The sequence below is a fragment of the Dipodomys spectabilis genome, unplaced genomic scaffold (assembly GCF_019054845.1).
Source record: "Dipodomys spectabilis isolate Male_0828 unplaced genomic scaffold, ASM1905484v1 ptg000081l, whole genome shotgun sequence".
Lineage (NCBI taxonomy): Eukaryota > Metazoa > Chordata > Mammalia > Rodentia > Heteromyidae > Dipodomys > Dipodomys spectabilis.
In genome coordinates this window covers 13,991,306-14,018,958 of record NW_024870758.1, presented here as the reverse complement: position 1 = coordinate 14,018,958, position 27,653 = coordinate 13,991,306, and the positions used below count along the sequence as shown (strand labels likewise).

Genomic DNA, 27,653 nt, shown 5'->3' with positions numbered 1-27,653 from the left:
GGTAGCATCTAAAATTCACTTTTTTATAAGATGGTATTTTTATCAGCACAAATATAGATCTTACAAGCAGGAAATGTAAGCTCAAATACAGTTATGAAAGCAATGCAAACACTTATGGAAACCACATTAACTCTAACCACAGTTAAGACTTTCAATAATAGAATCCATCACTTCCCTCATATTCATGACTCACTGTCACTAGAAAAACCAGTTTGCATCTAGTTTACTTACTGTATATTATATGAGCATCTGCCTAGATTTTGGTAGTTTCAGCATTGGCAAAAGAAAAGTTACCTAGGTAATGTAAAGAGACAGAATGTGTCTTCAGTCTGTGATTACAAAAGGAATTTAACAATATCATTCTCTTATAAAAACCTGAAATATTCAACTGTGTATATGCTCAAAAAAATCAGCCTCAAGATTTATCTCAAAGTAAGGGCCTAAAGTACCTGAATGTTTATTAAAGGAATCCCTGGGAATAATGTTATTTCTAAGTCCACACGCAACCAACTCAGCTTGGCAATTCAGCACTTACAGGATAGTTACTATAGACAAACATTATATAAAATACAACACTGATTATATAGCATATACTTTCTCTTTCAGGGGCTTCTAATCAAGTGAGTGAATGGAATATATATACAAATTACTATGAACCTTTTCAGGTTATTCATTCAAATCACAAAATACAGAGAATACACACATCATGCTCTAAACTTAGTATCCCTTGCTATGGATGATTGGTATCCATGTATTTTTAAGCAGAAGCAACAAAATCATAGAAATAAAATGTTTTTCTAGCAATAATGCAGATGAAAAGGGACACATAAAAGCAGGAAAACCCACTCTGAAATTACAGGAATCACCTCAGCCTCATATATATAATAATGTTCTTAACTACAACAGGATCAGTAAAGATAAAAAGATGAGTCAACATGATAAATACCAGGGCTAAGAACAGAATGAGTGTCTTTTTTCTGTGTGTATCACTAAGGTTTGAACTCGGGTCCTGGTATTTGCTCAGCTTCCTTGGCTGGCAACTAGCATTCTATCACTTGAGCCATACCTCCAGCCTTGTCTCTAATGCTTTTCCCCTGAATGATTGGAAAAGAAGTGATATCATGAAACAATGATAGAAAGAGTAGTTAAAATGAGTTAGAAAGAAATACAAATGGCTTCAATTAAAAAAAACAAACAGCCAACTGCCTTTTTCGACACATTTGTGCTAGATTTTACAATAAACATTTGTATATTACTAAAAAAAAAAGCCATAATTAGAAGGCCAGATTTTAAAGTATTTATATCCCAAGATTAACTTTTAAAGTCAGAAATGCCCCTGAAATAAAAAAATACCCTAATTAACTGTTTAGTGATTAAAAATAACATCCCTCCCCCCCCCCCAAAAAAAAACCCACCATTTAATTTCCAGGATACGCTTATTGATCATGACATTTTAAAATAGACCAGATTTTTACAAATCAGCCTTTAACAAATGTCCTTAGGAGGGGACAAATATGTTTACATCCTAAAGCATTTAAGGGATGTGAAGAAAGAATGTTTCAAAAATCCATTGTAAGAATGCATGATCTTTATCTAGCTAGTCATGAAATTAAACTCAGAATATGGGGACATGAATATGAGATGCATATTATATCACCCATATCCAATATTCCTGGCTTTTCAAGGAAGTCTAAACCAACTAACAGGCACTGACAGAAAAAAAGCAGAAACCCAGGAATTTCAGTTTATAACACAATCACATATTTATAAACCTATTTGTAAAATGTGCTAAATCAAGTTTTTAAAGTAAAACACACCAATAAAATTTTCAATATGACCTAGATTACTTTTATTTTGTCCTTTGTAAGATGCTAATGTGAGACGATGTTACTGATCATTTTAGTAGTTACACAAACTATTCAATATCTAAAAGTAGAAAAATAAATTAGACTATACAATGTTCTTGAGGTGACAGTAAGTCTAAGTGAATTATCTGAAATACCAGAGGCATCTGTTTTCTGAGAAGACAGGGGAAGGACAGAATACGCACTTCAGGTAAACCTTCAGTGTCAGAGGGTTCTTGGTGACATTTGTGAGCTTTGCTACATCTTAATTTACAAATATCTGGACTATATACACAGTCCTGTAAGGTAAAATTAAACCAGTTCTTTCCACACCAGAATCAACTGAGACGCTTATTAAGAACACGTCATATGCACCATTCTGTAATTTATTGTAAACAAATCTCAAGGAATACCTTATATAACAGTCTCACAATTTAGAAGCTATTAATTTTTTTCTATATATTTATGTTTTTTATATTTTATATAATTTAGTTATTTATACATAACACCTTAGAACAGCATTTAAAGTCCATTACATGTTTATGTAATTATCATTATTTCTGAACAAAGGATAAAACTAAGCATTTGTAATATGATGGCTATTAAGCAGTCTTGAAGAACTCAGTTATAAGCTTCTGACCAAGAATAAGACTTACAGTATAAAAACTATAAAAACACATTGTTTCATAAACAGAAGTGAAAGTGAAGTTCCACATTGATGGCAATGTCTTTTGCCACATAGTTGTTTACCACAGAAGGAAAGCATAAAGTCAGCTTTGCTCTGTATTTTGCATAGCAAAGCTTGACTGTGGAAACTTACTCCATCAAAAAATTTAAATCTATTTTTAATTTTCAATTGTTCATATATTTCATGTAAATTCATGACAGAAATGCAAGTGCTAAATTATCATGTGCAATAGTATTAGCAATAGCAACGAACATCTAAAACTCAGATGAACACTCATCAAAGATCCCAGCTTATTGACAAATAGTAATGGCTTCTTTCCTTTTCAAAATTTGTTAAGGCCTTGAATTTGATATCATTTCTAAATAAAGTGGTCTGAAATATAAGCTATTAAGCTCTTTAAAAAATGTCTTACCTACACTTTTGTAACAATATGCACACAAATTAATGTTATAGCAATAAGCTTGATACTACTGTTTAAAGTTCCTTTTATGAAAATCTTAACAAATTTACTGAAATGTGTATTCCTGCTTGTTTCTATGAGATCACAAACCTAAGGGAAATTGAGGAAACTATCATAGCATTAAATATTTTTGCTTTATATCCTAAAACAAAATTTTAAAGTTAGTACTAAACAGAAGGTAAAGTGTATCATAGCCATTTGTAGGAAGCCACAAACAATTAGGCACTAAAACTTTTATTTGAAAATACTTTTTAAGCCGGGCGCTGGTGGCTCACGCCTGTAATCCTAGCTACTCAGGAGGCTGAGATCTGAGGATCGCGGTTCAAAGCCAGCCCGGGCAGGAAAGACCGTGAGACTCCTATCTCCAATAAAAAAACCACCAGAAAACCGGAAGTGGCGCTGTAGCTCAAGTGGTAGAGCGCTCGGCTTGAGCTGAAGAGCTGAGGGACAGTGCCCAGGCCCAGAGTTCAAGCCCCACAACCGACAAAAAAGAAAAAAAAGAAAATACTTTTTAAAATTATGTTTAATAAATCCAAATACAGAATAATGTTTAAGTTAAAATATTTAAGCTATATAAAATGCATTTATCTTATTCATTAAGCCAAGTATTTTAACATTGACTTCATTTCTCCATATATACAATCTTCCAAGGATTATGGAATTACATAATCTAATTCTTAACAGATTGCTGCAAATACTGAGAAAGAAATATGTTATGTAAATAAAGCTTAAAGGGAAAGAGCGGTCTTAATCATTAGGCCTTAATCATAGGACTTTTCCATTTTCTTTATCAAGTGTTAATCATTAATCCTATTATTAGAAAAATGAAGTTAATCTAAGAGATTCAGAGAGCAAGGTAACCTGATTTTAAGAGTTAAAAGAAACACAGCAAGGGGCTGGGAAGTTGGCTCAGTGGTAGAGTGCTTGACTTGCATGCATGAGGCCCTGGGTTCGATTCCTCAGCACCACATAAGCAGAAAAAAAAAAGCTGGAAGTGGCGCTGTGGCTCAAGTGGTAGAGTGCTAGCCTTGAGCTGAAGAGCTGAGGGACAGCACCCAGGCCCAGAGTTCAGGCCCCACGACCGGACCAAAAAAAAAAAGAAAAAAAGAAAAAAAAGAAACACAGCAAAAACTTAAGATTTAGAAATGTCTCATGTAAGTATTAGCAAAAGTTACCCGCTTTCCTTGACCTGTAGAATATTAACTACTTCCATGAAAGTCCCTGCAAAGAACTGGCCCAGTGCCAAGTATCCACATGACAGAGAATAAGGAAAATGTAGCAAGTTTAATTACCTATCACACCTCTGTTTTCAGAAATATTTAGGGCTGAGTAGATGAGAAGCTCAAGAACATTTTAAAAAAAAACATGTTTATATGTTGCAAACAAAAAAGCACCTCATTCTATGAACAACACATGATAAAACATGTTGCTCTATTCCTTTTCCCAAAAACATTTTTATGTATATATAAATATATGTATGTGTATATGTGTGTGTGTGTGTGTGTGTGTGTGTGTGTGTGTGTGTGTGTGTGTGTGTATTTATATTCTTGAAACCTAAACTTCTATTTTTCCTACTGTCCTAGTTACCTTCCTAGGCCCACCCTTATGACTAAAAAGACATGTTAGATATTTTGGCAATGAATCTTGAGAAAAGCACAGAAACTGAATAAAAAAGTAGGGAAAAGAAAATATTACTTTTTCCTTATAACTAATTGCTCCTCAAAAACCAAAGCAGGTACATCTCATACTTAAGATGTATTAGAAGGGAAATAAAACTCTCCAGAGAAGAATAGGAATGGTAATACTCTTCATTCTACTCTACCTCAACTTCGAAAAAAGTTCAATACATAGAAAATTAATATTTGGAAAGTATCTATAGTTCTCAATGCAATAATCACTCCAAAAGTAACTCCAAAGGAAAATAAGTTGTTACCAACCTACAGAGCTCCACTTAGAGAGTTCCACCTCTTTTAAAATGTAAAATGTAAAATGGTACAAACTATGAGACAATAACTTACTTGAGTTGGAACAAGCACAGGAGGGTAGGCCATCTTGTGATGCCTATACACCCAAAACGCACAAATGACAATTCCCGCAATTAACATAAGTGGCACCAGAGAATAGAGTAGGATGTTGTAATAGGGTGGCTTAGGAGTAACGGGATTTGAAGTGGCTGTGGAAAAGGAAAAACAACTCAGATTTGGTATATAAAAATTCTATTATTAACACTTACTACAGTGTCAAAGTTTTGAAAAAACAAACCCAGAATAAAGAAATATTAGTAAATTATTCCAACAACAGAATTATAATTTCCTTTCAATATACTACTTTAACCAACAACTATCTTCCTTGGGAACTTACGCTGTGTGATCTCCATCTCCGGAAAATAAGAAAACTTTTCATTACACATATTGCCTTCACAGCAACAAAAATATACTTCAGGGCTGTCTTTTTTCTCTATACAATCAGTCCTATAAACAAACAAGCAGAAAAAAAGTCAACATTATTATACTAACACTACAATAGGTCATTTTCTTCTCAGAGACAATAAGTTATTTGCATTTATTAGTTTATAATAATCACTCCTTAAAAGCCAAAATGATCCTACATTCTTATTACTAAGCTCTTCAGAAAACCAAAATAAACAGCTGAATTTATAGTAATCATTCCTTGGGATTATTACTCTAAGGCAACCATTTATTTATTTGTTTTTATTAGAAAAGCATGAAGAGTAACATAAAGTCAACGAGGTAATTTGGTTTAGGGGTGCTTTTGCTCACAGGAAGTATAGCTCTTTCATTTCATGAGAACTGAAAACTAAGGACTTGAGATATGGTTTAGTACCAGAGTGATCGCCTAGCATGTTTGAGGCCCTGGGTTCAATCTCTAGTACTGCAAAAACAAACAAATGAACGAACTGAAAACTATATAAACAAGCACACACACTCATACACATACACAGAGTAAGTGATCCAATATCATAAACATGTTTCAACATTGGAGACCCAAACTAGCCTGGAAAATTGATAGCAAATTTAAGTTTCCTGAACATAATGAACAAGGATGACATTTTTAAAAAATGGAACAAGAAACATACAGAACCTAGCAATTCAAATTGATTAGAGTAAGAGTGAACTTTAAAAATCCTTAAAAAAAAAAAAAAAAGCATTCCTCTATAAATGACCAAAGATAAGAATTTAACATTATAGTTCAACCTATAATCCTAGTTAATCAGAAAGCCGAGATCAGGAATACTGAGATTCAAAAGGCCAGTATGGGCAAGGACCCATTTCAACCAATGCACAAAAAACAAACAAACAAACAAAAACAACAGTCTGCAAGATCTCAATCATGAAAAGCTGATGTGGCTGTGTACAACTGTCAACCAGCTAGGCAGGTAGCATAAACAGTAAGACTGTAGTCTGCAGTCCAGACATAGCCAAGGCATAAACACAAGACCCTCTTTGAAAAAATAAAGTAAAAAGGGATGCAGATAATAAGCCATGAGTAGTTAAGTGTCTGCCTAGCAAGCTCAAGGCCCTGAATACAAATCCTAGTACTCCCACTCCCCACAATGAAACACTGATTTAACTTCTAGAAGAAAGCTTTATCAGCCACTAAGAAAGTTATACTTATATTTTAAGATCAATATTCTAAATACTGCTTATAAACATTAAGTAGATTTCAAAAGACTTACATTACTAAACTTTAGTGAAAATGTTGAACAATAATACAGCTCATTATAGTTACTGAGGAGGCTGAGATTGGAGAATCAAGATTTGAAGCCAGCACTGGTAGGAAAGTTCGTAGCTGAAAATAGTCGAAGAGCTCTGAGTTCAAGTCCCAGAACTGACACAAAAAGTAATAATAATAATAATAATAATAATAATATGGATCAGATTAACTCTGAAGTAAAAAGATGAAAAAATGTTAAAGAAATGAGTTTTAATCAAACTTTCAAACAGGATCTATACTAATATCTACTTAGGAAAATATAAACAGACAAATTCAAGTTTTCTTCCACATCTTATCATTTATTAATCTTCTTTTTCTTTCTTTCTCCTACTAACTTTACTATTTGTTTTTCAATCAAACTTAGAGCATTAAAATAAAATTCACATACTTTTTTATCAGCTGGTATACTAAAATATCACCCCAAAATTGAGCATTTACACTAAATAGTACACTCTATAGACCTCCAATGAAAGATTCACTACCTGTTTCAAGGAATACTTTGAGTCTCACAGAACTAAAATCCTAGCTAGGTAAGATCTTTTATAACCAAAAGTGAGGGAAAAAAGTGCCAGTAGGAATCACAAGTGTGATTCCTACTCAAGAGGTTAAGATCCAGAGAATTTCAGTTCAAACACAGCCCAGGCAAAAAATTCCAAGAGAATTCATCTCCAATAAAATAATATAAAATAAAATGCTGGGCATCTGTAATCCTAGCTACTCAAGAGGCTGTGATCCAAGAAAGCCAACGTGGGTAGGAAATTATATGAGACTCTTAACTCCAATTAACCACCAAAAAGGCTGGAAGTGGATCCATATCTCAAGTGGTAGGCACTAGCCTTGAACAAACAAAGCTCAGAGTCAGTTCCCAGGCCAGGATCAGCACCATATATATATATACACATATATATGTATATACATATATACATACATATATACACATATACGTATATATATTATATATATTTCAACTGATTAATAAAAGGTAGTTTTCAACAAAGATGATCCCCAAATCTATACACACACACACACACATACACATTTATTTATATATGAGTGGCTATGTTTAATATCTTATATGAAGTATATTAGCTAGCACTATTCACAACAGCCAAGTTAGAACAACAGCCCAGATGCTCTACAACAGGTGATTGGATCCAAAAAATGTGGTACCTATATACAATGGAATTTTACACAGACATTACAAAAAAATAATGTCAGTTGCAGGGATACGGATGGACCTAGAACAAATCATGTTAAGTGGGATAATTCAAGCTCAGAGAGACAAATGGCGCATGTTTTCTTTCATGCAGCAGCTAGATCTAAAATACTGGACATAATAAATTACACAAGTCTCGAGGCATTCATACACAGTGAGTCTCAAGGAAAATACCCTTAGGAGAGAACAGAAAGGTACAACGCCTATGTGCATCTGAATATTTATTGAAATGAACTCCAGGAAATGAAACCAAGGGTTTTTGGGGATTTTTTTTTTTTTTTGCTCTGTTATCTTCCCTTTTTGTTCCATATGTTCATTTATATGTCTTTGGGAATGTAAGGGGAGGTACAGAAATGGAGGGACAAAAGGTGAACAAATGCAGTAATGATACTCACTGGACACTATTTTGAAAATAAACTATACAACCTACAGGTGGGAATGGGAGGGAATAAGTAGGAGAGAGCAAGGGAAGGTGTGACACTGTCCAAAAAGAAATGTACTCTTTACGTGACTAATGTAACTATAACCCCTCTGTACATCACTTTTATAATAACAATATAAAATGTTTTAAAAAGAAGTAGCACCTAAAAAAAAGTGTTCATAATGCTATTTGCAGCACTTATTGAATTTATGTTTATATCAATCACCTATGTCTAAGAAATCAGATTCCAGGTAATCAACTGAGGCTCTAATCTAGTATTTGGTTGATATAGCACCACTTTTTGGCTATAAAATGCCTTGTTATCTGGGCCTTTGCAGGACTTTGCCAGTCTTCAGCTCCAACCCCTAGTGGAAATTCTATGGCCCAAGAAAATAATCGATCAGTTTCCATTTATGGAAATTCTTACTAAAAGATCTCAAGTAGTCAAAATAATATTACCACTTCATTTTACTCTGTGAAATAACTTAAACAAGACCCTTTAAATAAACTGTAGCTTCATAATGGCTGCTGCTTCTGATGTAATTCTTTCTTTGGTCAGTCATGGGGCATGAACTCTGGGCCCGGATGCTATTGCTCAGCTCTTCAGCTCAAGGTGAGGGCTCTACCACTTGAGCCATAGCACCACTTCTGGTTTTCTGGTGGCTGGCTTTGAACCACCATCCTCAGATCTCAGCCTCCTGAGTAGCTAAGATTACAGGTGTGAGTCACTGATTCCCAGCACCTGATGTAATTCTTAATGCCCAATTAAAATGTCTTGAGCTAGGTGCTAGTAGTTTGTACCTGTAATCCTAGCTACTCAGGATGCTGAGATCTGAGGATTGTGGTACAAAAAGCCAGCCTGGCAGGAAAGTCCATGAGACTTTTACCTCCAATAAACTAAATCTCCCTACTCCAAAAAAAAAAAAAGCCTGAAGTAGAGCGTGGCCCAAGTGGTTGAGTGTCAGCCTTGAGGAAAAGAAGCTCAAGGACAGCACTGAGGCCTTGGTTCAAGCCCCAGTACCGGCACATAAAAACACAAAAGTCTGTTCATGTAAAAAACAAAGGACTACTTCAAGGGAAAAAAGGGGAAGAAGGGCAAAATGTAATAAAATCAATTTCTCCTAGATATATAATGAAGGAACCTGAAAATAAATTATAACTACAATTAAGTTTTACTCTCTTTGAGGATAATTTTTTTTATCCAACAGGTATACTTTCTTGGAAAGCATTTTTTTAATCATTTTTTGAGATTAAATGACTACATAAATTTCACAGTATTGTAGATAGTGATACTTAGTTAAAATAACAAACACATTTTAACCTTCACAAGGCAAACTGTCATTATCTTGGTCTATAAAGTTTGTGAATTATACAAGCTTTAAAGGTACAACTAGCTGTTCCTTCTTTCCCCCTTCTTCCTTCCCTCCCATAGCTGCCTTTGAGTTGCTTAGTTCATTTTCATCAATGTCCAGTGCAGAAGAATCAGAGGGAAACGGGAAAAAAATACAACAGAAAGTATATTTTTAATTAGATAAAAGTTTATGATCCCAATAACATGGGAAAATAAGTCATTTTTATCCATGGTTCCACTACTTAGTAGATTATAACTATATCAAGAATAATACATAAACATACTATGTTTATTTTAAAATATATATCTATCACTTACATATGTTATAACTCATAATTCCATCTCTAAAAAAACATGAAATATTTGCATGAAAATCCATGTTTTGATCTTTCCCATTTCAAAAGGAGGGAAAAATAAAATTTAATGTCATCATATAAAATAATGTCCTTACCTGTCGTAACAGTTGATATCATCTAGCCAACAGCCTTGTTTCACTATTTCAATGGAACCAGAAATATTCTTCCACGTAGCAAAACAATGTCTCCTTTTATCTTTGTCACCATAACAAGGTTCAACACCAGTTTGATTGGTTCTGTCTCTTTCCCAATTAGCATTAAAAAAAAGACACTCCTGAGTTTCCGATCTACCAAGTATAGCACCTATAAAAGATAATAAAACAGCAACTTAATATAACTCAATTCTTAAAGAGATTATCTCCCAAGATAGCAATTTCAGGTAGTCCTAAAATATTAACAATTTACTGTTTCTGGGTGTTACAACTCTGGGTTTATGTTTCAGGTTAATAACTGTACTTTAAGTATAAAAGCAATCATAATAATCTGGCAACCACATCTTTATCACAATTTCTCTGGACAGTGTCAGCTTCATTTCACTTAAGAAAATCCTTGATGAAAGACAGCAGAAATTGTCAATTCTTAAAAACACAATTCTTTAATAAAACACCAAAATTTTATGTGACAAAATACAAACCAAGAAAACACATTTCTTCACTATCTACACAGTAAAGTAGAACAGTTGCCTCAAGAGAAAGCCCTTGTATGATTGAATTGTAGACTAAACAAACCATTGCTATTCAGACTTGGAAATCTGGCAGACATGGTGTCAAAAGTTTACTGCAAGAAAAACTATTGACAGTATACAGTGCCAATAATAAAATTTATGTTCTCAAAGCCAAGCCTCAGTGGCTCACATCTGTAATCTTAGCTATTCAAGAGGCTGAGATGTGAAGATCAAGACTCCAGGCAAACCCAAGCAAGATAGGTCTCTAAAACTTATCTCCAATAAACCACTATAAGCCAAAGTGGAGCTGTAGTTCAAGTAGGAGGGCTCCAGTCTTGAGCAAAAAAAACCTAAGGGAAATAGTACTAAGGCCCTGAATTCAAGCCCCAATATCTGAACCAAAAAAAAAAGAAAAACAAAAAAAGTTATCAGGTAAAATTTTAAAAATAATTTGGAAAAACAGTAAAAGGAAAGAATAATTTAGAGTTATGATAAAAGTGCTTTATATGTGTGTATGAAAACAGAATAATGAAACCCCTTTAAAATTATAAATGAAAGGGGAAATTAGAAATGATGGGGGGATAAAACTCAATCAAACCCTACTCTATTAACATAACATAAAGAAACTTTTGCACAATACATGTTAATGAAAATCCAAAAATGTAAGAATTTTGGAAAACCTTAATGGCAAGATTCCCCATATATAAAGAATTTTCTGATGAGATCAGTGATAATATTAGCAAATATGAGCTTTAAGTATTGAAATGAGTCAATATTTAGAAATAAAATTCAACAAATCAATACTATATGAATGAATTATGTGTGATGCTACAAAAGCATTTATGGACCAAAAAATGCATTCAATGTGCAAGAAAGTTCAATAGATTTTAATGTTACAAAAGACAAAAAGTTCATTAATAGTAGCAGATTCTATAATGCAACCAAATTTAAAGATATTATGCTTTTTTTGTTTGTTTGTTTTTTTGGTTCTGGTTGTGGTTCCTGAACTCTGGGCCTGGGCGCTATCCCTCAGCTCTTCAGCTCAAGGCTAGCGCTCTACCACTTGAGCCACAGCGCCACTTCTGGCTTTTTTCTTTTTGCTTATGTGGTACTGAGGAAACGAACCCAGGGCCTCATGCATGCAAGGCAAGCACTCTACCACTGAGCCACCTTCCCAGCCCCTGAAGATATTATGTTAAAGGAACTGAAGTACCCAAAATAATTCTGAAAAGAAGTGCAAATAAGAATTCATACCTCCTGGTTTTAAGGCTTCCTATAAAATTTCTGGCAACAAATAGAGTGGTTTCAGTGAAAAGGCAGAAATGTGCATCAAGAGGACAGAACAAGAACATCTAGAAATAGACTTACACATACATGATCAATTGATGCACAGTAAAGTTGCCAGGCAATTCAATACCATTAACAATTAATGTTGATATAAGTAAAAATTCATATGCCAAAAAAGTGATTTCAACTACTATCTCAGGCAGCATAAAGAAAATAAGTCTAAAAATAAAACCTAAAACTATTGAACTTCCAACAGGAAACATGAAAATCATTTTGACCTGGATTATGAAAATTTTCTTATAATACAAAATACATAAACTATAAAAGCACTGAAAAATTCAGCCTCATTAAAATAAAAACTTCTATTCTTCTCTGGGGCAAAGTTTTTTTTAAGCCACTGAGAGAGAATACTTGGAAAACAAATTTCTAAAAAGGGATTGAAGCCAGGCATGATGGAACATATTTTTAACAATAACAAAATTTGAATTTTCAAAGCTAGGCACTGGTGGCTCATGCCTGTAATTCTAGCTACTCAAAAGGTTGTGATCTGAAGGTTACAGTTCAAAGCCAGCCTAGGCAGAAGTCTCTGAAATTCTTATCTCCAATTAACCACCAAAATTCAGATGTACTGCTGAGGCAAAAGTGATAAGAGTGCCATCAAAAAAGCTAAAGAACAGTGCCCTGGCCATAAATTCAAGCCCCAGTATCAGCATGTGAGCAGGTATATACACGTGCATGCACACCAAACACACACACACACACACACAAAACCCTCCAGGAGAGTGGTCTGGATTATAATGTTCCCTAAAAAGCTTATGAGGGGACATGTTGAAGATTCATTCCCCATGGGATGACACTAATGAGAGGTGACTGGATCCTGAGGACTCTGATCAAATCAATTGATAAGTAGCTTACCAAGTGTATACCATGAGGAGATATATCTTGTCACTGGCCTTTCTACTTCCTGGCAACAATGAGGTGACTAATTTTGCTCCATCATATTCTCCCCATATTCTCCCCACGTGGTGCTCAGTCTTGCCTCAGGCCCACAGCACAGGAACCAGCCAACTAATTCAACTGAAACCTCCAGAATCTTGAGCAAACAAAACCAACAACAAAAATCCTTTGTAATTTGTTTGTGCTATGTATTCTGTCACAGCAAGAAGAACTGATGAACTAGGGATCTTATTATTTAAGAGCCAAAGTTAATCCTGAGACCAATATGTTGACAATGTACTTATCATAGAATATAATTATAAGCTGATAGTATCAGTTAACAATAGTGGTGTCATAAAGTTACCCTTAACTAGAGAAGAAATAAGCATGAACTGATGTAACACAAACTATGTTGATAACTATGTCAACTGTGCTCTATTAAAAAAACAGGATTTCTACTACTACTTATCTGTACAAAAACAGTAGCAATTTTTGAAATTATCCCTTTTCAGAAACTTCTTCAAAACATGAGCAAACTAACTTTCCTCCTTTACCAAAAAAAAAAAAAATCTAAAAGCATTTACGGCCCACACTGTTATCTTAAAACAGAGATGGCAAACTTTTTCTGTAAAGGTCCAGACAGTAAGTATTTTAGGCTTTGCAGGCCATATGGTCTGTCGCAACTACTCAACTCTGTTCAAGCACAAAAGCATCCATAGACAGTAAATGAATGAACATGGTTATGTTCCAATAAAACTTTATTTATGGACACTAAAAATTAAATTTCATGTATTTTTTAATCTCACAATTTTTTTTTAATTTCAAACCTTAAATGCAAAAACCATTAATAGTTCTATGTCACATTTGGCCCACAGGTGTTTGTTCTGCTATTCAATCTTTAAAAAAAATGTCATTACTAATTCCAACAGTCTAGCTAACTGTGTTTTATTTGTTTGGAGGCAAAAAGGTTCTTATATTATCAGCTATTTAATTCATGTTAAAAAAAAAAAGAATATATATATATTATATAATTTGCAATTTCCAAAAAAAAGAGCCATTGAAGCATAAAACAGCCCCTTAAACTAAAACTGACAAAAAGAAGGAAGGAAGGAAGGAAGGAAGGACGGACGGATGGATGGATGGATGGATACTGACTACTGCAGAAATATCAAACAAATTACACCTTTGTTTTCAATTCCAATTAATGAATAGCAATATACTGAGAAGGATTCTGAGAATTTTTCTTTTTTTATATCTTGAATATTTTTTTAATTGTGAAAATACTGTACAGAGGGATTACAATTACATGGGCAAGATAATGAGTACATTTCTTATCAAGCATTGTAGCCTCCTCTGAGAATTTTTCTTAAGAGGATTTTATAGTACTATATTTATAGTACTATTTATACTATTATTATGCTATAATAATACTATTTATAATATTATTGACTGTATTTGCACACCTTTCCTCACTTCATTCATTTGCCCCCTCCCCTTAAGTCTCATCTTCTCTCAGAAAAGACGTTTCAGCTTTCTTGTATTCATTTGTTAAACTATCTATTAAGGGAAAACAACATGGGAATATACTCCTGAGAATATCACATATTAGAAAATCTTACTATGGGGCTGGGAAGGTGGCTCAGTGGTAGAGCACTTGCCTTGCATGCCTCAGCACCACATAAGCAAAAAAAAAAGAAAAAAACCAGAAGTGGAGCTGTGGCTCCAGTGGTAGAACACTAGCCTTGAGCTGAAGAGCTGAAGGACAGTGTCCAGGCCCAGAGTTCAGGCCCCAGGACTGGACCAAAAAAAAAAAAAAAAGAAAGAAAAAAAATCTTACTATGTATACAGTCAATAATAAAATAACAATATGGGTAGGAAAAGTCGGAGACACTTTTATCTCCAATAAAACTGAGAAAACGCTGGACGTGGTGCTGTGGCTCAAGTGGTAGAACATTAACCTTGAGCAAAAAAGAAGCTCATGGGCACAGCCTAGGCCCAGAGTTGAAGCCCCAAGACCGGCTAAAATAAAACAAACAAAATTAAATGCATATTACATATACACATTTATTGTATATATATGCACATGTACATGTGTATTATGTGTTATCTGTATATGTATTTTTTTCTTTCGATCAAATGTTCTTCCCTAATAAGAATCATGAGCTTAATAGGCTAAGTCTGAAACAGGAAAGTAGTTTACAAACTATGACCTTGACCAAGCCAACAACTATCCTGTTTCTACATTTCTAAAATTAAGTGGACTAATTTCCAAATTCTTTTCCAGTTTCTTAATTCACATTTACTCAAAGAAAATCAGAAAGCTGTCATATAATTCATTAACTAAGTTAATTTAGATAATGACTTTATATTTGAAGTAATAGTTATATATTAATGACTTCATACTAACATCTTCATTTTTCCCAACAGTGTTAAGTCTCCCAGAGCAGTGTTTCACGCCTGTGACTCTTAACTACTCAAGAGACTGAGACCAGAGGATCATAGTTCAAAGGAAAGTCCTGAAAAGACAAGTCCAGGCACTGGTGGCTCATGCCTGTAATCTGTAATATAGCTATTCAGGAGGCTGAGATCTGAGGACTGCCTGGGCAGGAAAGTCCATGGGACCCTCACCTCCAATTAACCACCAAAAAACCCAGAAGCGGTGCTGTGGCTCAAGGTGGTAGAGTGCTAGCCTTGAGTTGAAGACCTTGAGGATAGCACCTAGGCCCAGAGTTCAAGCCCCACAACCAACAACAAAAACAGCCAACAGGGCAAGCCTCAAACAAACATAAGGCCAAGTTCAAATCCCAGTATGGACCTAGATAGATAGATAGATAGATAGATAGATAGATAGATAGATAGATAGATAGATAGACAGACAGACAGACAGACAGACAGACGGAGACAGACAGACAGACAGACAGACAGACAGACAGACAGACAGATAGATAGATAGATAGATAGATAGATAGATGATAAGCAAGGAAGCAAGAAGATCGGGTACTTGGTAGAATATTGGCCATAAAATAATCTTGCATAAGTCATTTTCAAATCGAAACTACTTTTTCATGTAAAAAAGGACATTTTGCTGAAAACAATTCCATGTAAGGACAATACAGTTTTTGTTTTGTAAAACAGGAAATATTTAAAGCTACTCCTCATCAATGGCTCATATCTATAATCCTAGCTACTACGGAATTTGGGACTCAAGGTTCCAGGACAGAACAGGAAGAAAAGTTGGAAACACCTTTGCAATAAAGAGCTGGATATAGTGGCATATGCCTGCTATCTTAGCTACCAGGAAGCCAACATAGTTGAGTTGTACCTGGATGTGCCTGAGGGTAGCAGCTCATTCAGCAGAAAACAAGGCTAGAGGCCTGGTTCAACAGCTAGAGCCCTTCCAGATACAGAAGATTGCTACCTAATTCATTTTATGGGGTCAGTATTACACTAATACACACAAAAACAAAAGGAAATAAAACACAAAAAGAAAAGTGAACACAATCATTTTCATTAGCTTAGATGCAAAAATTCACAATAAAATTTTAGCAAGCACAATCCAAGGACGTATTTTCAAGAAGTTTATCTATTTTGGGGAGGGTAAGAGGGAGCACAGAAAGTATGGGACAAAAGGTGAACAAATGCAGCAGTGATACACACTAGACACTATGTTGAAAATTATCTATACAACTTGTAGGGGAGGGGATTGTAAGGGAAAAAACTAGGAGAAATTTAGGAAGAGATGACACTGTTCAAAAAGAAATATATTCATTACCTGACTTATGTGACTGTAACCCCTCTGTACATCACCGTTACAATAACAATAAAGGAAAAAAGAAAAAACTACAAAACCATACAAGTTTTGCTTCAGCTATGTGAGAATACATCAACATTAAAAATTAATCATCCGGGTGCCAGTGGCTCATGCCTGTAATCCTAGCTGAGGAGGCTGAGATCTGAGGATCGTGGTTCAAAGCCAGCCTGGGCAGGAAAGTCCGTGAAACTCTTAACTCCAATAAACCACCAGAAAACCTGAAGTGGCGCTGTAGCTCAAGTGGTAGAGCGCTAGCCTTGAGCTGTAGAGCTGAGGGACAGCACTCAGGCCCAGAGTTCAAGCCCCACGACCGACCAAAAAAAAAAAAAATTACTCAATGCAGTCTATCAAATCTAGAAGCCAAAAACGAAAACTCATACAGTCATTATCAACAGATATAAAAAACAACTAAATTTAACACTCACATACAAAAAATTATCAATGAATTATGTGGGAGGCTTCCTTAATATCATTAAGAAGATCTGCCTATCATTGACATCATACCTAATGGCTTAATATCAGAAATAAGGCACTGGTATCTATCCTTACCAGTCTTATTTAAACAAAGTACTAAAAGTCCTAGCTACTGCAATTAGGCAAGAAAAAGGAAATAAGGGTATAGAAGCCAGGAAAGAAATAATGTATATGTAATGAAGCCGTATCTGCAGCTGACATTATTATCTAGAAAAATCCCAAGGATCTACCAAAATAATAAAAATTTCCCGAACTAGTAAATGAATTTGGCACGATCACAGGATGCATTACAAACAAAAATCAACTGCACTTCTACATAATGACAACAATCAGGTCTAAAGTATAAAAATGTAATACCAGTGTAAAATATTTAGACATAGCCTAAAAAGTATATGATTCTTAGATTAGAATTAGAAAATGCTAACAGAACAAATTGTATAGGACCTAAACACTTGTAGATACATACTAAGTTCATGTATTAGAAGGCTTGGAACAAAGATGTCAGCTCTCCCTAAAGATATGTAGCTTTAATGAAATTCACATGCAAATCTCAGCAAATTTCTCTGTACACACAAACAAGCTTAATCTAAACATTCTTGAAAAAGTATAATGGAGACATCATTCCCCGTTTTCCCAATGCTAAGGTTCACAATGTACCTACAATAAATCAAGCTTTCTTGACAATGTAGGAGGATTACAGTAATCTGTGGAGCAAACAGAGGACTGGAAATATATCCATACAATATGGCAAAGCAATTCACTAAAAGAGTAACTTTTTCAATAAATAGATCTAGAAGAAACAAATACATCTTGAATCTCCTCCAACTCACTATTATTATTCTAGTACTTCCTAAAAGGCCAGCTCTATGAGAAAAATGTCCCAGGCTAAGCCTCACATATGTGACAATCTTCAAGTTTTCTCCAAGTACAAATTCCTAAACCCTGAAAGTCTTATAATCAGCACTCCTACTTCATCCCAAGTCTTCATTAATGTACACTGCTCATTTTATATTGATTTTTTGTTTGTTTCTTAAATGTTAGATCAAATTTAGAATATGCTAAACAACTAGTCAATACCCTCCAGCCCGTATAGTCTTTAATCCCTTTTTGTTTTTTACTGTCAGAGTGAGAATGAAGGTCAGATTTCAAATCTACTGAGCAGAAAATAATAAGAATGCCAAGCCAATCTTGCCCATGTAATTGTAATTCCTTTGTACAGTATTCTCACAATAAAAAAAAAAAAAGAATGCCAAGCCAGGCTTTGGTGGTTCAAACCTGTAATCCCAGTTACTGGAGAAGCTGAGATCTTGAACAAGGTTCAAGGCAATCCTGGGCAAGGAAGTCTATGAGATGCTTATCTCCAACTAACCACACACAAAAAAAAAGCCCTAAGTGGAACTGTGGTTCACGTGGTAGAGCACTAGCCTTGAGCAAAAGCAGCTCAGGGACAGCACCTCTGCCCTGAGGTTCACATACAAGAACACACAAAAACTGTCAAGTAGTGCACGTGTTAAATGTACATAGTTTTTGTTAATGAAAAGTAAATTAATTTTTTAAAAAGAATATTTAGTTTAATGATAAAAGGTAGCACGGGCCAAACTGACATGTCTTCATTTAGACAGAAGATGAAAAGTGGTGACAGACTGACATGTCCTCTTACTAGACTACCAGTTGTTTAATCAGCAATTAATGTTGTATAAGAATGATCACACAAATCTAGCCTAACACAGGAAAAGGCACTCAATTAATATTTGGTGAATTAATAAATTAAGAAGTAAGCCGGACCAAGTGCCAGTGGCTCACACCTGTAATCCTAGCTACTAAGGAGACTGAGATCTGAGGATCAAAGTTCAAAGCCAGTCCAGGCAGAAAAGTCCATGAGACTCTTTAATAAACCACCAGAAAACCGGAAGTGGTGCTATAGCTCAAGTGGTACAGTAGACTAGTTCAAGCCCAATGACCAACCAAAAAAAAAAGAAGCCAGATACTGGTGGCTCATGCAAGTAATCCTAATTAACTCAGGAGGTGAAGATCTGAAGGATCACAGTTAAAAGCAATCCCATGAGGAAAAGTTTGCTTAACCCCATTCCCAACAACCACCAAAAGCAAGGCTAGAAGCATGGAACAGGAGTAGAATGCAAGTGTAAAGAAGCCCTGAGTTCAAATCTCAATTCTAGGGGGAAAAAATTATGAAACAATTAGAAATATTCCATCACAGCATATCCAGATGTAGCTTAAAATGAAATTCTTTCATTTTTTTTAACTCTTCTGTTACATTCTTTTTATTTATTACTTTTGGGCAGTAATGGAGTTTGAATTCTACTATTGTGTCTGTTTAGCAAGTACTTTACTACTGAGTCTCAAGCCCTTTTTGTACTGGTTATTTTTTAGTTCAGTTTTGCGTGGACCTATACCTAGACTGAGCGTCTCCAATCTGTTTCCTGCCTAAGAGCCTCCTATTTATGTTTCCTGCAGTAGCTGGGATCACAGGCATGTGCCATCATGCATGTGTTTGTTTCATTGCAATGGAGTCACACAAACGTTTTGCCTGGACTGTCCTGGAAAGGAAATCCTCCCAATTTCAACCTCCCAAATAGCTAGTATTATAATTGTGAGCCAGCCACAAGACCTGATTTGTTACACCCTTTACATTTTCAACAGTCTCCTTTGTTTAAGCTTTTGTCCTTTTGTGCAGTTATAAAGTCAGTTATTATGTGACATCTCAATGAAGAAATATCTAGCCATTGGCATTACAGTTTATGTGATCTGTAGTTTCCAAATCAAATAAATAAAATACATTTTTTAAAGTTTGGTCTAAGACTATCAATGTGATTTGACCTCCAAACAGTATTTAAGGAATAATAAAACACAAAACTACAACATAACGAAATAAAAATCCCCAAGCACTAAGCAGATGACAATGCCATTCATAGTCCTGTGACTAAGCCCAATTTGACTACATATGCAATCAACATGAAATAGGGAAGGAAAAAAGGTGTGGGTAAGGGGGTTGGGGGGTGTTAGAGAAGGAATAAGAAAGGACTTAAAGAACCACAGATCCTTTTGGCAATTTACACATCTGAGGCTTTCTTAAGGAAAAATCATATCGCCACCTGAAACTACATCATCACTGAGAATACAGAATAGGTATGTAACTGAATACCTCTGTAAACCTCTCCTCCCACAGAAAACTCAGCTCTCTAGGAAAGATTTAATAAAGTTTCAAAAATACAAAGATTTTTCCCTTTCACATGTTGTTGTTCCTGCCATTCCAGGGAAAGACAAGTCCAGAGAATTCACTGTGGAAAACTTGGCAAAATGAGTTATGTTTTTCATATAAAACACCTTTTAGTATAAATTAAAAATAAGCAATTACCAAAAAATACTATGCATGATTTTAGTCATAGGCAAATTCTAGTATTTTCCTTTACTACATTAAGAAGATCTATCAAATAAGTAAATGTACACAGAATTTTATTACTTCAAGCAGTATTTAGTAGTCCTTCATTATGTTAGTTTTAGTGTCAAATAACCCAGAAGCTTGCAAGCTATAATACATAAATGAGTATTAGGCAACTCTCAATATAAAGTAAATCATTTCTCGTGAGATTTGCCAATTTTGACCATCTTGAAACATATCTTTCATATTTAGTTTTAAAAATCACAAGCACACAAATTATATAATTTTATTCAAATTTTATATATCTCTCTAGCAAGTGCTATCATATGACCTCCTTTTGGAGTCATACAAAAGTATCCTAAAGGGAATAATCTTTCCTTCCATTAAAATAATTTAAGAAAAAATACATTTTAAAATTCATATATAAAACTAGAAATGTTTTCCAATTAAAAGGATCCATTCACATGAGACTAAAAGTTGTCTTTATAATTATTCTACAGGTATATATTATGATCTATAAAATAATTACAGTTTGAACATGTCTAATATGGAAAACTAAAATAAAAAATGCTCTAAAACTTTCTGGGTGCAAATATAATACCACAAGTGGGAATTCAACATTTGATACCTCATTTGACAGGTAACAGTGAAAACACAGGTATAGGACCAGATGTCCTAGATGCTATAATTTCAGAAATCCAAAGGCTAAGAAAGAAGATTACAAGTTCAAAGCCAATCAGTGATTCATAGTTAGAGTGTACACTGAAAATATTGTATAAGATTACTTTTTGGCTATTTATATAGGGTGTGTAGGAAACAAATGAATTGTTTTTAGACTAGGGTTGCTTCTCTAAGATATCTCTTTACATACATGCAAATACTATAGAAATTAACAATCCAGGGTCCTACAAAACATTTGGATAAGGAACATTCAACCTGTACAAAACATTTGGGATAAGGAACATTCAACCTGTACTTATGGTAAATAAAATAATTGGGAGAGAGCTTCAAAATATGACAGGCTCTAAAAAGACTAAAGTCTAAGATGGCTATTTTTGAGGAATAATATTTAGAGAAAGCTTTGATTTACATACACAGGTTAAAAATCTGATCATATGTTTATACTGTAAATTGAAACACCAAGATAGAGGGTGTAAATACAGTAGGAATGTGGAGATAGTAACTAGGACCTCTCTTAAACTATGAGATTTTGTAGAAGCTCAATCACCATCACTATATCATCAATAACTGCCACAATGTAGAAGCTCAATAAATGTGCACTAAACCAATCGATCACAAGCCTGGAAAAGTTAAAAAAGAGAAGATTTGTGAACTGCTAAGGTGGTTCAGAGAGAGCTAAGAAAAGAAAGGTGAGAAAATAAAGAACAAACAAAGAGGGCTATGAGAAATCAAGAGTGTTTCATAAGACTGCCCTAATGGACCGACAGTGCAGTCCACATACTTCCAGACTGGCTATATTAAAGATTAAGCAGATTTGGAAGACATTATAAGCATGAAAGTGTTATTTTAAATATTAATCTAAAATCTATAAGTACACTATATTGGAATGAGATGGAAAAACAAAACTCATGAAACCACACTAACCAACTAACAAACCAACTGCTTTCTTACAATGCCTCAACACAAAGTTTTAACGCTCCAAAGAAAATAGCAACTTTAAATGATAGAATTTTATTTTGTAAAACAGGCAAGCACCCATCTTTTCTTTACCATTTGCTTGTTTTTTAATTTATTTAAAAATGTAGATCTAGCTCAACACAAAAAGACACCTTTATTAACAAAAATTTTAGAGAAACCTAATTTTTTATACTCTTCCCCAAATATAGAAAATACTTTACACAGGATTGCTAAATAAGAGAGGCCAATGAGGGGGAATGGAGTACTTGTATATTCATGTATGAAGTTGGCATAATGAAACTATTTTGTATAATTAATATACGTTAATTTAAAAAACAAGAAAAAGTAATGCTAACATGCATTCAATTACTAAGCTACTAAATAACAAGACATCCATTATTTTCTCCATTTTTTTTCTCAAACAAGACCTAAAAGAAAAAATCAGAGACACGCTGATACATAGAGAAAATACAAGCATTAGTACTGATGTCTTTTATCTTTAAAGGTAACTATTCTCAAAGCTTAAGGAATGACTTGACATTTAATTGTAATAAAATATACTTCAAGTTGGTATTATTTGTTAGTACAAAACACAAATTTTATCATGAGCTACCAAAGAACTTCACTTTCCTGAATACAGGAGAAAGAAATGGAAAAGAGAAGGTAAGGGAAGAGGGAAAGGAAGGGAAAGACCACCAGAGGAAAAGGGGTGGAAAGGAAGTGGAAGGGAAAAGGAAAAGAGTGAAGGGGAAAGGAGAAAGAGGAAAAAGGGAAAGGATACGTAGAGGAAAGAGGATGAAGTGGGAAGGGAGATGGGAAGGTGAGAGAAGTAGGAAAGGAGGGAGGGGGAGGAGGAAGGGAATGAAGGCAAAGAGCAAGGGGGCAGAGGAAAGGGAAGGGGAAAGGGAAAGGGAAAAGAAAAGACAAGGAGAAAGGGAAATCACAAAACTCCATATTTATCATCAAACAAAACAGTACCTGGGTTTACACTTAAGTGTGTCCTTTTCTAAAACAAACCAAGAAAAGTCTAGCAAATTCCCATACCCCAACTTTTCCATTCCTTTTTAATATTTAAAAAGGGGAATGGCTAAAACTCTTATACACTGTTGGTGGGAATGAAAATTAATGCTTCCATTATGGAAATCAGTATGGAGGGTTTCAGTATAAAACTAAAAATAGGCCAGAATCCTAGCTAGTCATCTGAAGATCGCAGATCCTCAGCGGGGGCTGATAAACCACCAGAAAACCAGAAGTGGCACTGTGGCTCAAGTGATAGAGCTCTAGCCTTAAGCTGAAGAACACAAGGACAATGCCCAGGCCCAGAGTTCAAGCCCCATGACCAACCAAAAATAAATAAATAAACTAAAAATAGATTTACCATATATCTGAAGAAATGTAAGTCAGCATATAAACCAAATGACTGTAAATCTCTATATTTACAGTAGCCCTAGTCACAAATGCTTATCTATGGAATCAGCCTACATGTCCATCAACCAATAAATGGATAAAGAAAATATGACATCTATACACAACAGAGCATTTTTGTAGCCATTAGGAAGGATAAAATCCTGTTATTTGCAAGAAGACAAATGGAACTAGAGATCAGCATGTTAAGTGAAATAAGCCTGACTGAGAAACACAAAAGAAGGGGAATGAATTCCATCAAAGTACTTTATATGCTTATATGGAAATACCATTATGAAACTCCTCTGTACAATTAGTGTATCCATTAAACTGTAAAGGGGGACAGAATATAGTTAAGATCTGTTTGGCTTTTTAACCATGTTAGGAAAAAGAGGTTTCTATTAAACACAGAACAAGAATATATAAGAGCCTTCCCTCCAGTACAAAAAGAGTCTACTCTTACAGATCCTCCACTAGTAGCAAGAAGCTTTCAAGTCCATTTTGTGACTTGCCACATGAAATCTTAAGAGAACATTCCATCTTTCATAAGCTTAGAGCTATCTTCTACCATTGAAATATATTGAGTTGGCTTATTATTTTGCTAATTTCTTTGATACTTGGGTATCAAACAGACATATAGAAAAAGAAAGTAATTTCAAATTTTAGAACCTACTAACCTCATTCTGAAGGACACATAAAATGGGGATGCTTCATTTTCAAAACAAGACACAGAAACTAGAAAGTAAAAAACAGTCATAGCCGGGCGCTGGTGGCTCACGCCTGTAATCCTAGCTACTCAGGAGGCTGAGATCTGAGGATTGCGGTTCAAAGCCAACCCGGGCAGGAGAGACCGTGAGACTCCTATCTCCAATAAACCACCAGAAAACCGGAAGTGGCGCTGTAGCTCAAGTGGTAGAGCGCTCGCCTTGAGCTGGAGAGCTGAGAGACAGCGCCCAGGCCCAGAGTTCAAGCCCCACGACCGACAAAAAAAAAAAAGTCATAAATCTTTAGAAACTTATGAAGCTCCACTGAAGACTACTCTAATTTTTCCAGTAAGGTAAGAAAAGAAACCTGTTGGGGAAGCTTTTTCTTAGAGGGAATGTGATTTTTTTAGGGGGGGGGGGTGCAGTGGTGGGGAAGAGTATGTGAAATTGTTTGAAATACACTGTAAATGTGTGGAGATGTAACAATGAAACCCTCTATGTGTAAGTGATATTGATATAAGCCAATAAAAATTATTAAAACAGGCACGCACGCACACGCACACACACACACACACACACACACACACACACACAGAAAGGTTAGTAAAAAGGAAGGAATAAATTTTTTTAAAGAAAATACAGAATCAAAGGGACCAGTACATTTCCAAATTTCCATACTTCTAATGTAATCTAAAAGAAGAAATATTTAAAAACTATTTAATGACTCTCTAAAAGAAGATTTTATTTTTCCTTGGAATACAACTAAGGAAATCAAAAGTAACAGAATACTGCCAGGTACCAGCAGCTCACATCTGTAACCCAATTACTAAGGTGGCTGAGATATGATGATCACAGTTCAAAGCTTATACAAGCAGACAAATCCGTGACTCTTATCTCCAATTAAATAGCAAAAAAAAACCCTATAACTAGGGATGTGATTCAATTGGTAAAGTAACAGCCTTAAGTAAGAAAACTAAGCAAGTGCAAGGCCCTGAATTCAAGCCCCAGTACCAGCACATACATACAGACAGACACAGGTACAAACAAACATACAAAATAAAACTGAATGATATATTAATGAGAAATGTTTCTTTCTCATTATTGCTATATCAATTTCTTATTGACAGGTAATAAGATATTCTAGAAAGTAAGCAAACCTTTTATGAAAAGCATTCACACTAGCTATCCATTTATGTTTGCATTGTTACTAAAACAATAAAATTATGAATATTATCTAACTTGTCAAGAATTTATAATTAAAGCCAAAACAGCACACTCAAGTCGAAGATTTAATTTATATGTAATAAAAACAGAACAATCTAAGCCTTTTTTATTTTTCCTTTTAAAGATGGTTATTGGAGTAATGAGTAACGTTACTGCAAGTCATCAGTTTCCCTCCTTGGACTATCTATATGCAATACATAACATTTTAAATTGATTTCCATTTTATCCCATTCACCCAATTTATCATCCAGAAGTGAGACAAATACTTTAATAAACCAAACAAAATTAAACCACTCCCACAACTCAAAGGCACTCAATGGCTTCCCACTGCCCTTGTCCTTAAAATCAAAATCATCCTGCCTCAGCAGTAATTGAATTACAGGTTTTTCCAACTATGGCAAGAAAAACAAAATCTTTAACAAATCTCATAAAATCTTTCACAATTTGGCTCTTCAGGATAAATTTATACCAGATAAATCAACTTCTTTAGTTATTAGACTCTTCAGACTAGGACATATTCTTCTACTCTTTATCCTTAATGATTTTTAACATATACAAAAAGGAAATGGAGTAAAATGCTAGGAAAATGCTTGAAAAAGTTTGCTATGTTTAGAATGTTTGCCCTTCCAAAGCTTCTGTTGGAATTTAATTGCCAATGTAAAGTGTTAGGAAGTGAAGCTTAATGGATGATGTGTAGGCCATAATTGATGCTATTTTTTTTAAAAAAAGGGGCTTTCATGAGTGGGCTCTTTCTCTTGACTTTGTGCTTTGTGAGAATATAATAAGAAAGTACACAGTAGATTCTGAAAGGTTGATTTTGGACTTTCCAGGTTCCAAAACTATGAAAGAATGAAGTTATTTCCTTTTATCAATGACTTAATCCCAGATATTATTATAGCAGCACAAAGTGGGCCAAGACAATATTGAAGAAAAGCTACTAATTCATAAAATTAAACAACAAAAATATCACCTAGCCGAGGGCCAGTGGCTCACGCCTGTAATCCTAGCTACTCAGGAGGCTGAGATCTGAGGATCACGGTTCAAAGCCAGCTCAGGCAGGAAAGTCTGTGAGACTCTATCTCCAATAAAAACCACTAGAAAACCAGAGATGGCTCTGTGGCTCAAGCGGTAGAGCGCTCGCCTTGAGATGAAGAGCACAGGGACAGCGCCCAAGCCCAGAGTTCAAGCCCCACGACCAACAAAAAAAAAAACTAATCAACTCAAATCTGCAGAGTTCTTAAACCACTGAGACCTGACTTCACTAGTAAGTTCAAATATATTTACTATCTACTCCACTACCACAAAAGCAACTGTATTCATCCTCTCACACAAATCCTCTCCCTTAATCATCTCCCATTCTTTCTAGTACAAACATGGGAAAGAGAAAGTGTTTTATATTTCCATCCTTCACTTTTGAGGTCTAGATTCCACATGTGAGAAAACATACAATAGTTCTCTTCTTTTTCCGTCTACTTCATTTGCTTAACATGCTGATCTCCAGTGTCATCTGTTTTCCTGAAATGACACAATTTCTTTCTCGCTTTTCTTATTTTGCCAGATTTAGGGCTTGAACTCAGGGCTTGGGTGCTGTCACTGAGACTCTTTGTGTTGAAGGCTCTACCACTTGAACCACAGCACTACTTCCTTTTACTGAGTAGTATACTGTAAATAAGAGTCTCACAGACTTTTCTGCCTGGGGTGGCTTCATACAGTGATCCTCAGCCACCTAAGTAACTAGGATTATAGGCATGAACCACCAGTACGTGGCTATAATTGCTTTTCTTAATGGATATAATAATACTCCTTTGTGTATATATGCCACTTTTCTTTATCCAGTCAGCAACTGATAAGCACCTACTTGATCCTATGTTTTAGTTATCATGAATAGTGCTGCTATAAACAGCAGCATGGATGTGCAGCAATCTTAATTGTATGTTAACTTACATTTCCTCAGATGTATATTCAGGAGTAGTACAACAGGATCATATGGATCCTTTGCTCTTAAAAGGAACCTCCATACTGATCTCCCTAAATCACAGC

At 34.9% G+C, this 27,653-nt stretch overlaps 1 protein-coding gene across 1 annotated transcript in view; it reads right to left on the bottom strand.

Annotated features, from left to right (window-relative positions):
* Nucleotides 1-27,653, bottom strand: part of Acvr2a (activin A receptor type 2A) — a 92,091-nt gene that overhangs the window by 26,971 nt on the left and 37,467 nt on the right. The window contains exons 2-4 of the mRNA XM_042683488.1: nt 10,167-10,374; nt 5,354-5,463; nt 5,011-5,165 (exon numbers count right to left, since the gene is read on the bottom strand). Of these exons, the coding sequence (XP_042539422.1) occupies nt 5,011-5,165; nt 5,354-5,463; nt 10,167-10,374 (473 nt within the window). The remainder of the gene's footprint in view (nt 1-5,010; nt 5,166-5,353; nt 5,464-10,166; nt 10,375-27,653) is intronic.